This window comes from Trichomycterus rosablanca, chromosome 22 (genome assembly GCF_030014385.1).
Source record: "Trichomycterus rosablanca isolate fTriRos1 chromosome 22, fTriRos1.hap1, whole genome shotgun sequence".
NCBI lineage: Eukaryota > Metazoa > Chordata > Actinopteri > Siluriformes > Trichomycteridae > Trichomycterus > Trichomycterus rosablanca.
The window spans coordinates 471,358-483,876 of record NC_086009.1 but is presented as its reverse complement, the minus strand read 5'-3'; the positions used below and the strand labels follow the sequence as shown (position 1 = coordinate 483,876).

Below are 12,519 nucleotides of genomic sequence, written 5' to 3'. Positions count from 1 at the left end.
TGCTGTCAGCATTGCTGCAGAGATTGAAAAGGTGGGGGGTCAGCCTGTCAGTGCTCAGACCATACGCCGCACACTACATCACTACATCAGACTCCGGTCTGCATGGCTGTCACCCCAGAAGGAAGCCTCTTCTGAAGTCTCTACACAAGAAAGCCCCCAAACAGTTTGCTGAAGACATGTCAACAAAGGACATGGATTACTGGAACCATGTCCTATGGTCTGATGAGACCAAGATTAATTTGTTTGGTTCAGATGGTCTCAAGCATGTGTGGCGGCAATCAGGTGAGGAGTACAAAGATAAGTGTGTCATGCCTACAGTCAAGCATGGTGGTGGGAATGCCATGGTCTGGGGCTGCATGAGTGCAGCAGGTGTTGGGGAGTTACATTTCATTGAGGGACACATGAACTCCAATATGTACTGTGAAATACTGAAGCAGAGCATGATCCCCTCCCTCCGGAAACTGGGTCGCAGGGCAGTGTTCCAGCATGATAATGACCCCAAACACACCTCTAAGACGACCACTGCTTTATTGAAGAGGCTGAGGGTAAAGGTGATGAACTGGCCAAGCATGTCTCCAGACCTAAACCCAATAGAACATCTTTGGGGCATCCTCAAGCGGAAGGTGGAGGAGTGCAAAGTCTCGAATATCCGCCAGCTCCATGATGTCGTCATGGAGGAGTGGAAAAGCATTCCAGTGGCAACCTGTGAAGCTCTGGTAAACTCCATGCCCAGGAGAGTTAAGGCAGTTCTGGGAAATAATGGTGGCCACACAAAATATTGACACTTCAGGAACTTTCACTAAGGGGTGTACTCACTTTTGTTGCCGGTGGTTTAGACATTAATGGCTGTATATTGAGTTATTTTGAGGGAAGAATAAATTTACACTGTTATATAAGCTGCACACAGACTACTTTTCATTGTGTCAAAGTGTCATTTTGTCAGTGTTGTCCCATGAAAAGATATACTTCAATATCTGCAGAAATGTGAGGGGTGTACTCACTTTTGTGATACACTGTATATATATATTTATGTAAAATAAATAATGGAAAAGTATTATTATGTGGATGATCTGGTGGCATAGAGGTAAATGACACTAGCACGTAATGTTGAGATTCAGTGTTCGAATCCCCAGTGGTGCTATCGGCCGGTCAGACATGATTTGATGTCTGGGCGCCCCTCAAAGGATTGGTGCCCTGTCAGGGGTGTGTTACTGCATTGTGCCCAGTGATTCTGGGGAAGCTGAGCCCACCATCTGACCCAGATAAAGTGGTAGTAAAACATCACTTCTGTTGATTTCCTATATTGACAAAGAGTGAATTAACTGCTATATTTGATTTCAATATCTTAGATGAAGCAAACAAAGTACATTTAATCTATTTATAGGGAATTTGTTCGCTTTTTTCACTCGACAGTCAACAAAGCGTAGAATTTAACCAGGATGTTCAAACTTTTGCATAATCTGATGTTAGTTTGTGTGCAGATTTTCTTGCTTTGTCTCTTCTGGATGGGTTTTGTTATACGGGAGCGCGCACTTGGGTGACGTGAGCGCGTCGCCGAACACACACATGCACAGTAGCTGTGGCGCGCGTGCACGCGCATTCATACCGGCTCCAGCCGGTATATAAACGTGCCGGGACTGAAGGGGAAAAGCGAGCAAACCTGAGGAAGATCCGCTCAGTTCCGCGATGATCCGATTAAAAACCGATTTGTTGATGAACTAGAGGAGAGGAGCGGTTAGGATTTACCAGGAATTAAAGGAATTCTAGTTTAAATTAAACGTTTAAGTTCGGGTTGGTCCGGAGTGAGCTGATGTTTCTGTGTGGAAGCAGCTGAGGTGAAAATGCTGCTCAGCTTTATCAAACTAAATCGTTCATTTTAACAGTTCTGAGGGACTCGAATCGTCGAGCTCTATCACATTTAATCTTCAGGTCGTTTTGGTAAGTGTAAATAAATATAGTAAATATAGTAAATATATCTAGAGCTCCAGCTCGGTTCCTGTCAGGCTGAATGTAGTTCAGTTCATTTTTCCTGTCAGAGACCAGCAACAAGGAACCGTGTAATGCTGAGATCAGCTCCAGTAAAGCTGATAAACATGTAGAAGGAATTAACTCAGTGTTTATTGTTCCTGGTGATGAAGTAACTGGTTAAAGCTGGTTTAATGTGCTCAGTAACGGATTAGATCTGATCCTCTGTATAATGTAGTGAACGCTGCATCATTCATCACAACTACTGCACTGCGTCAACAAATCATAGTTTAATAATAATAATAAACATATTATGTTTTATTTTAGTGTTTTTTGCTCTAATTTAATCATTTGAGGTGACACCTGCTGAATTCCACTGAATTCAGCACTAAGTGCTGGCGGCCGCTTTTATACGCGATTCCTGACAAGCCACGCCCCGTGTGACGTCACAGTCTTGCATCAGCGGCACAGCCGTAGGTAGAGTTGCGACACTCCTTGATCTTGCTGCCACGCGGTCACGTGGTTCATGTAACTCTCAATTCGCTAGTTAAGTGTGACGTCACGCGTCATTTCCGGGGCCAAACGAACCTAATCGCAAACGCAAACAACTATGGATAAACCTGTGAACCTTTTTATATATATATATATATATATATATGTAAGATCCATATTGCACTAATTGTAATGATCTATGTTTATTGTCATAAATATTTTCTGTTTGGTTAAAGAATACTTATTTGAGGTGACTTGGTATTGGGGGGGGGGGGGGGGGGGGGTATATGTACTGACTCTATATACCGACAATATTTATCAAATATACGGAAAGAAAGAGGACGTGGAGCAACAGATTTATGATCGTAGTTTTGTTTGTTAGACGCCAATTGCGAACATAGTGAGTTTTTATAAGAAACTTGGATTAACGGATAAGTCAGTGTAAGAAGAAAGTTAAAATAAATTCTGTTTGTGGAAAACTTAAGGAACTCGTGTTGCTGTCGTTGAAAATTGGATTTACAAACATTACAACGAGTCATAAATGTCTAGTCCTTCTCAATAGCGGTCTGGACGAGAAAAGGTCTTATATACATATATTATATATATATTAGAAACATACATTAAGATACAAATAAGACCAGATGTGCAGAACACTAGTGCACTTCAGGTCATCAGAATATCATGAAAAGTTCAGGTCATTATTTCATTTCATGTCACCACATCAAGAGGTAAGCGGTCATGTTTTTAATTCATTACATGAAAACTGACATTTCTAACTCTTTGGTTTTACTTTTAATCAGTATAGCTTATAGCTTATATAGTAAAAATCCAGAATCTCACATTATTATATGAAATAAAAAAAAAAAAGCTTGAAACACGTGTAACGAATATACAATGACGGTTTATCTTTTTACATTGAATTATGAACAAAAATATTACTTCATGATATCTAATCGCAAGGAAAGCGGTAAAAAAACAGTTGGGTCGTTTTTTTTCGACTCGGACCTGTTGAAGCGGTACGGGACACAGCACTGCGGCTTATTGAAAATACGAGGGACTCGGCCAACTTGGACCCGGATGTGACGCATCATAAGGTCGACACGTCACCACTTAACAAGCGGATAGTTCCAAACAAACCCGGCGCTGTCATGTTCTCATATGGGACAGGCAGCAGTAAATGAAATATTAAACGGCAAATAATAAACATTTGTACAATTTCTGGGTATTTTCAACTGTGTTTACATTTACTGCATCTGCTTTAATGTCAATGTGGTATATAAAGTGGAAGATTGATGTTAATAGGTCGTTCTTGTTAACACACAGTACATTATATTAGTGTACATTACATAATGCCATATCATTAAGTAATAGAGACAATATACAGTATAGACATTAAAGTTTTTTATGTTTTGTTTTTTGCATAAACTAATCTCCCTTCACTTTCCTGAGGATTCATAATAATAATCATTTTGGTTAAACACTAAGTCATGTGCTGGATTCATAAGGTTTACCTGCACTGAATGAACAGATTAATAAACACGCTACCGTACCTTTAACATTATTGTGCAGGTACATGAAATAGCTTCATTCATCTCTTATTTCATGAGTGATTAATAATTCATTCCTACATGTAATACATGAATGAATACATTATGAATATGCACTAGTTCATTTTGTCTAATGTAAGTGGTGGACAAGGTACACAAACCATTTAGTTGAGTTAAAGTAGAGATATCCAAGGTAACATATTACTCCAGTAAAAGTAGTAGTAAAAGTAAAAATACTCTTTACCTCCACTAAAGTACTAAACTAAATTTACCTTGAAATGTACTGAAGTATGAAAGTAAAAGTATAATGATTTATTGTGGTTCTAATGTTTTATGATCATTTCTGTAACAAGACTCTTGATTAATCAACTCATTTTAGGTGAAAAGACTCGTGTGTCATTAATTAAGCTTAACTGACTAAGCTAAATTGGGTTATACCTATTAATTAAGATAAACATGTAATATTTAGTGCTGAGGAAATGCTGAACAATAACAGTATTAAGTATATTAATGACATTAAATTCATAATTTTTTTAAAACAAAGCAACATGCAGCTGAAAATGCTGGATAAGTAGTGGAAATGAATGGGGCTCTATGGGATGTTTGGAACTATACAGAGCTCAACAACCCGGAAGCTGCACAGAAAAAATGTCCCGCCCCCGTTACAGCGCTTCCCTGTGGGAGAGTCGCCACTCTGTTCTCTCTACCGCTCTGATCAGCGGCTTTGTTCAAACGTTTTTAACCGAACCCATCAGAACTGAGTTGCTCTGCATGATCAGAAGTACGTGTACACTCGGCTGTAAGCTTGTTGGACATCCCATCCCACTCCAAAACCCTGGGCACTTTGCTGCTGTAACAGCCTCCTCTCTTTTTCGAGTCTTTGTGGTTCTGATGTCTCACAGTTGACGTCCCGAGTCATCCCAAAGTTGATTAATAGGGTTAAGCCCAGGGCTCTGTGTAGTCTCATTAGAGTCCCTTCAGACCAAACTCATCACACCTGAGCTGTATGGTTTTGGAATGAGAACGGGATCTTCATGAGCACTGAACGGCACAAACAGCTCCTCCTTGTGGAGAAACTCCCGCCTGCTAAACGTGGGCGAGTGAGTTACAAGCAGGAACAGTGGGGTGCGGCTGCACTTGGCGGGCTGATGACGTTATCAGTGTAGATGGGAAACATGGAGGTTGAAAATGTGTAGCATGTGATAAATCAAGAGAGAGACTTGATGCAGTGTGTAGGTTAGATGTACAACATGTAAGCAGTTGTAGCCTAGTGGTTAAGGTACTGGACTACTAATCAAAAGGTTGCCGGTTCAAGCCCCACAACTGCCAGGTTGCCACTGTTGAGCGAGGCCCTTAACCCTCAATTGCTTAGGCAGTAAACTGCCACAGTGCTATAAGTCGCTTTGGATAAAAGCGTCCGCTAAATCTCTCTGAGCTCACTGGCAGTGCTTTGTGTTTACACATGGATCAGAGACGGTGCCGCTCTACCCGAGGGCATGAAACAGAATTAATAACCATGAACCGAATCAGTCAGGACATGTTTTCCTGCTCCAAAATGCATCACGTAACCCCGACTCTCCCTCCAGTTTACAGTCGGGCCGTGTCCGGATCATGAAGGGTCTGGTGCCGACGCTGCGCGGGTGCCTGAGGCCCAATGTGTACCCGCAGGTTCCAGACGGCGGGTGGGGCTGGCTCGTCGCCGTGGCCTTCTTCTTCGTGGAGGTCTTCACCTACGGCATCATCAAGGTCTTCGGCATCTTCCTGCAGGACCTCACCAACCACTTCGGAGAGACCAACAGCAGAGTGTCCTGGATCGTCTCCATCTGCGTGTTCGTCATGACCTTCACAGGTCAGACCCTCACCTGCACGCCATACGTCGATGTCGGCTCGTTTCAGGTGCACGTTTTCCACTCGTAGTTTGCTCCGGACGTCTTACATGAGTACCATACAGACCTGAGTCTGGTTTAGTGGGGAAAACTATACAATTATATTAGAATCCTCCTAAAGGAACGAATAATAATCTGTTGTTGTGGGGAGGGGGGTTAGGACCTGTTCTAATTATAAATCATGTCATCACATCAGTCGAGCAGCACTGAGTCTCATCCGAGTCTCCACTGAGCTTCATCTATCTTCTTCATGACAGTGCAAGTGTAGCTGTTCAAGCAGAACTGGGAGATCTGATCCTCTGTTTTCGTACAGTAGCATGTGATTTGGGACACAGCCGCTCATAATGCCGTAGTAACTTAACCGAGATTTAATCCAGCGTCAGGCTCCGACTATAAAAGAAGTCAGTACACACATCAGTCTGGATTCTGAGTGACAGGAAAGGTTATGATCCTGTATTTTCAAGTGTTTTATTGTTTACGTGGGTGAGGACTGAGCCAAATCACCCACAGACTCCAACAGTATTGAAGTTAGGGTACGTGTGGGACCTGCTTTCATCCCACAAGTTCATTCCATGGGTTAGATTATAATCCTGAAGCGTGTTAAATCAGAATGAATTCAGCACCTATGTATGGTTGCGTGTTTTTGCATCAGCAGGTTTGTTAAATGTCATGATGCTGAGCCCTGAGTTCATTTCTCTAATCAGATGGATTTCTGAGAAGCTTGATGTTCATGACGTGTGTGTGTGTGTGTGTGTGTGTGTGTGTGTGTGTGAACCCACAGCTCCTCTGTCCTCAGTGCTGAGTAACCGGTTTGGATTCCGTCCGGTGGTGATGTTGGGGGGGTTCCTGATCAGCCTGGGTACCATCACCTCTGCCTTCACCACCTCCATCACTCAGATGTACGTCACCGTCGGCCTCGTCACAGGTACTGCAGCTCACCCATGTGTGTGTGTGTGTGTGTGTGTGTGTGTGTGTGTGTGTGTAAATAATCCCAGTTTTTTCCTGAAGGTACTGAGTGAATTCCAGCAGTGCTGAATATTTTCATACACATTTAAATACCGTTTATTAAAATGAACCATCCGGTTTTATGGGCGCAGAGAGGAAGCAGGGCTGCAGTATCACAGATAACTCGTTTTAAGTCTCAGTATTTTAAATAAAGTTGGTAAAATGTCACAATTGTAATATAAAGTCGATATTTTTAAAATAGCACGACATTTTCTTGTAAAAAAGAAACAGATATAAGACCTCATCGATCCTCTTGTTACAGCAGCACTAGAGAGCTTCAGCTTCAATTTAAGAGCTTCCACGTATACAAATAAATAAAATATTACACTCAAAACCTTGAAATGAAAATTAAAAAAAACATTTTGAGATTAACTCTTGAGATTAAAAGTTTAAAACAGGGCTAATTAACTCAAATTTTGGAATTAAAAGTACTACAAGGGCTACAAATGAAAGCCGACCCACTGCTGCCTCTTCTCTGCTATTAATGAGCTTTTCTAGGTTCCAGTTTCTCTTTACTTTCACCCTAATAATCCCCTAATAATCAACACCCCCCCCCCCCCCCGAGTGTACGCCTCCTAACCCTCAAATCTTCTTTTTCTTTCTTTTGTCCTTTTTCTCTTTTCTTTTGTGTTTCTTTCCTAATTGCAGCGTTGTTTCAGTGCGGGACGGCGGCAGGCGAGCGGCCGGGCGGCTTCAGCGTCACCTGAACGCCCGGCTGTTATTCTCCCTCTCTGCTGTTTTATTTCAGGCCTGGGTTACAGCTTCACCTTCCTGCCCACCGTCACCATCCTCTCCCTGTACTTCAGCAGGCGCCGCTCCCTCGTCACCTCCGTCACCTCCACCGGGGAGTGCTTCTCCCTCTTCGCTTTAGCACCAGGTAACCGCCGCTCATGCTCAGGCGTCCACATACTTTTGGCTGTACGGTGTATATGATGCTGATGTGTAGTTTATGTATCTGCGCTTCAGCCCTCAGTGCGCTGAAGCAGCGGGTCGGCTGGCGGAACTGCATGATCGTTATCGGGCTCCTCCAGGCCTCTGTGATTGGCTTCGGAGCTCTGCTGCGACCGATCATCATCCAGCCTGGAGCGTCTAAACAGGAACGGGAGGCGGGAAGTTCGGCGTCTCCTCTGGAGTTGGAGCTGGAGAACGAGATCACGTGCACGTCGGTGAAATCTGTGGACTCCGGGGTCCAGTCCCTCTCCTCCGATGAGCAGAACCCGGACGCTAACAGGGAGGAGGAGGAGGAGCGGGCGTGGCCCTGCACTCCTCTTAAACAGGCGGAGAGTAAAGGGGAGGAGCTGGACGTCGGCGCGCCGGCCGAACAGCGCCTCCTGGTGTTTTCGTTACTGAAGGACCTGGGCTTTGTCTGCTACTCTCTGTTCGGACTCTTCGCCACGCTGGGCTTTTTCGCCCCGCAGCTGTACGTGATCGAGCTGAGCGTGGCGTACGGCGTGCCGCGGGACAGAGCCACCTACATGCTCTCCGTCATGGCGGGGGCCGAGATCTTCGGCCGCCTGTCCGTCGGCTGGCTGATGAACCGCGTGCCGATCCGTAAGATCTACATCCTGCTGATCTGCACCGCGCTGCTGAGCCTGGTGCTGGCGCTCTTCCCGGCCGTCTCGGGGCGGTTCTGGGCGCTGGCCGCCTGCTGCGCCGCCTGCGGCTTTCTGTTCGGCACCGTGGGCTCCACCCACATCCCCATGCTGGCCGAGGACGACGTGCTGGGCGTGGACAGGATGACCATGGGAGCCGGGGTTTACGTCTTCGTACAGAGCTTCGCTGGCCTCGCCGGTCCTCCGATCGCAGGTAAACCACGGTCGCTACCGCCGCACGCGACCACGAGCTAGCACGCACGTCCAGACCTAGCGTTCTTCCACCACTCGTTTCAGTGCTTCAACCGGACAGTAGGAGTCGCTGTTGCTGTGTAAAGTATACAGTATCATTTTAAACGTGCTATATGCTATAAATAAACGTTACTGTGTAGGTGCCTGATTGGCTTAGCAGTATTACCCTCTAGCCCACCATCACAAGAGACCCAGGGTAAGTCTTGGCAGTGCCACCATCCATGCCAGGCCCTCTACAGGCACAGGTAAGAGAAGGCTTGTATTGGAAATCGGCTTGTTACCTCTGCATCAGCGCCTCCTACTGGCTGGTTAAGGTATCAGTCGGAGTGGTGGAAGAATACCGAGAGTGTAGAGTGTTACTACACTCACCGAACACTGGCGTTTTTAAGTAGCCAGTCCACCTTCTGCATGGTTTGTGATCTGTAAAGAAACCAGAGGACACAGGATTAAAAACCTCACAGAATGTGACTGTAAGGCTCGAACCCGGGTCCCTGGAACCCTGGTGCTGTGTTGCCCCGAGGTGTGAATGGGTTATTACTGTCAAATGATTTCCTGTGGTGCTGAGAGAATACCTCGTGTGTAATATTTACGTGTGTGTGTGTGTGTGTGTGTGTGTGTGTGTGTGCGCAGGCGTACTGGTGGACCGGACTCAGGATTACGGCGCGGCGTTTTACTCCAGCGCCGCCGGCGTGTGTGTCGGCACCGTGTTTCTCTCGCTGGTGCGACCGGCTAAAACCGGTTTCAGCCGCTGCAGGAGGGAGCGGGCGGAGGTCACGCCCGACGACTTCCTGGAGGCGGACCTCGCCGTGGAGGGCGGCGACACGTCCAGGGACTCGAGAGGGCGGCAGATAGACGAGCACGTAAACAAACACACGCACATGCTGAATAAACTCTGACCTCCACCGGCCCCCCCCAAAGATCCGTGCCGTGTTCATTATTATTATTATTATTATTATTATTATTATTATTATTATTATTATTTAGTTTTTTTCTGTCATGGGTTCAGTCTCGTTTGATGGCGCCTCATTCCACAGATGCTGCACCGTGGACAAATATGTGGACACTGGACTTTGGGATCACGTGGGAATCTGTGCCCGTTCACCACACCGTCAGTGTTCCAGCTCATCCCAGACTGACTTTGTGCTTGATTTTGTATTCCTGTTAGTTATGGGTGTGGCTGAAAGACCTGAAGTCGGTATTTAGAAGTCATGTCCACGTACTTTTGGATCTTATTTATTTATTTATCAGTAGGCTGATCAGGTTTTTATTAGCGTGATGAACGTTTCGCCATATCGCTCACCTGGTATTGAACGTCTCGGAGAGATGGCGTATTGTTTTATTCATCGTCGTTTACACCAGGGTGCGTTTGCAAAACATTTGGGTGCCGTAACAGTCTCGCACCCTCGGATGGCGGTGCTGCTACCGGCCCGGTTGGGCGTTCGTGTCTGACCGATGGACGAGTACAGAGAGTGTAGTGTGTTCCTCCATACGTGTTACAGCTCTCTGTAGAGATCCAGCTCTATACATCTACACCATACATCCAGAAGTATCTCAACATCAAAGCCTCTACGTCTCTCGGAAAGCCTTCTACAAGATTCTGGACTGTGTCTGTGAGAATTTCAGGCCAAAAAAGCAACGATGTGGTGTGGTTAAGGTCAGGTGTTTGTTTGGCGCTCACTCTGAGCACAGAAGAAAGCCTTCCCCAAACTGTTGCCACGAAGCATTAACTATTTTAGATTACAAAATATTTCACTGTTGTGATTTTTGTTGGTTGTTGTTATTTTTGCACACGTTAGCAACGAATGTGTCTGAACACTTAAACAAAAAACACCCGAACTTGATGATCAGATGATCAGAAGGGGTGTCCACATACTTTTGGTCAGGCAGTGTATTCGGTAGCTAAGCCTGCATGTAGAACAACAGGATGAAGCGCTCCAGGCTGACGTGTTTACGTTCCTCCTGCCAGTCTCAGCAGCTTTACTGCTCTCAAATGCAAACATGACGGACTCCCGCTGAATATCCGGTGTACATCAGAACGGCCGGACGTGTTTACAGGAGCAGTTCGGGGGGCCAAACGTTTAGGACCAGCAGTGAGAATGCTTCTGTGTTTTTAAAGCTCAGACTGTCCTGGACGTTCCTCCACAGTCACCTTCCTGTGACCTCTAAACCCCATCCAGTGTTTATAGGCCGGAATAACCTGGACAGGAACATAGCCGCTCATGTCTGGGTTGACGCCCAGGCGGCTGATGGCGCCGCTGAGATTCGAACCCGGATCTACGAGGCGGCGCTTTGCTTATTACGTGATTTGTAGTGAAACAACATTGTGTTAATGAGAGACATTGCAAAACAGAAGCATGTACACGGGTGTCCTCATACTTTTGGCCTTTATGTTTAGCAGGTTGAAGAAAAATGTGGTGTATGTTTAATTTCACTGAATTATTATTATTATCATTATTTTATTATTATTATTATTATTGATGATACATTTAATGTAAAGATGAAACAGCATGTGCTGGTAGCTGTTCTTTTATTGATCATCGTTCACAATATTATCACGATATTTTTCTGATCATTCTGTCTGCTGGTATGTGCGGCGTAAGGTCCCGCTCACCCCCCCGTCTCTGTCCTGTTCTAGGCACGGAGTTAGAACAGTGTGAGTGGGATTTGTGCTGATAAGTGTTTTCACACCTGTACAGTCCGGTTCAGTCCGACTCGGGTCCGTTTCCCCACTCGGTGCGATTCGTTTGGGTGGATGTGGACCGAAACGACCTCAGTGAGACCCTTCCAGTCCCAAACCAACTCTAGAATGGATCGTTAACCCAACAACCAGCATGTGGTGGTATCTTCTCAATATGAGCTGCTTCTGCTGCTCGTTGGTCCAAAACACCAAACACTTCCTGACCATCAGCTTTTCTGTGTGAAAAGAAATGAACCGAGGTTACAGAACTCACCGACTGACCAGAGCGGACCAGAGCGAACTGACTGTAGGTGTGAAAACTCCCGTCATCATTCTGTATCGCTACCGCTCTAAACGAGCCCTGCTGTAAAATCTCCGTATTTATTTTTATATTTAATCTTCCAGGTTTTATTTCTTATCTGACTTGAACACAGACCGTAAGATCCACAGCCCTGCGCACCGGTGCCATCGATCAGAGTTGAAGCGTGGCGCATGTTCACTCCCTTCAAGACTTGAACACCGTTTTTATAATTGTGTTGTGTCTAATTTATTCTGATTCTTTTTGTAATGAAACCAAATCAGCATGTAAAAAAACGTGCAACTGCTGTACTGCCATTATTTCTATTTAAATAATACAAATAAATCATTCATTCACTCACTGACTGCACAGATCTCGTGGCTTCCACGATTTATTCAGGAACGGAACCTGAGTGGAGCGATTACAGGTGAGGCCGTCACTCGCCGTGTCTGAGGAAATACCTGCTGCAGCGACTCCTACTGTCTGGTCAAGGCGTCTACATGCGTGGTGGAGGAACACAGTCACATAGATAGATAGACAGACGGACGGACAGACAGATAGATAGATAGAGGGATAAATAGACAGATATGCAAACACAGAGATACTAAGTAGGCTGCCACTCCTTCCGGAAGTGCCCTCAGTGGCATCTGAGGGTTTGAAGGCTCTGGCTATTCAGTATTGTTTACATACAGAGATTTATTTGCTTTTTTAAATCTTTTAATAATGTTATGGACTGCAGATGGTGAAATCCATCTTCATCAGCAAGTTTGTGAAAAACTGCAAGTAAACTCTCCAACAGTTAAGA

At 45.2% G+C, this 12,519-nt stretch overlaps 1 protein-coding gene across 3 annotated transcripts; it reads left to right on the top strand.

Moving 5' to 3' along the window:
* The first annotated feature begins 1,621 nt into the window (after window positions 1-1,621).
* Window positions 1,622-12,075, top strand: slc16a6b (solute carrier family 16 member 6b). 3 transcript variants are annotated; one of them, XR_010015674.1, is made up of 7 exons: window positions 1,622-1,938; window positions 5,591-5,853; window positions 6,672-6,815; window positions 7,644-7,772; window positions 7,862-8,701; window positions 9,370-11,723; window positions 11,822-12,075. XR_010015674.1 is itself a non-coding variant. In XM_063018605.1 (6 exons), exons 2-6 carry the CDS (start codon window positions 5,616-5,618, stop codon window positions 9,633-9,635), a joined length of 1,617 nt encoding a protein of 538 aa, XP_062874675.1. In that variant the 5' UTR covers window positions 1,622-1,938; window positions 5,591-5,615; the 3' UTR covers window positions 9,636-12,075. The 3 variants fall into 3 exon arrangements, 1 of the variants encoding a protein (XP_062874675.1); XR_010015673.1 differs by having other exon boundaries at window positions 9,370-11,727; XM_063018605.1 differs by having other exon boundaries at window positions 9,370-12,075.
* Window positions 12,076-12,519: the final 444 nt, after the last annotated feature.

Coding starts and splice junctions, on each gene's coding strand:
- slc16a6b (XM_063018605.1), top strand. CDS start 5,616: ATGAAGGGTCTGGTGCCGACGCTGCGCGGGTGCCTGAGGCCCAATGTG. Junction 6,816..7,643: donor CACCGTCGGCCTCGTCACAG/GTACTGCAGCTC, acceptor GTTTTATTTCAG/GCCTGGGTTACAGCTTCACC. Junction 7,773..7,861: donor CCTCTTCGCTTTAGCACCAG/GTAACCGCCGCT, acceptor TCTGCGCTTCAG/CCCTCAGTGCGCTGAAGCAG.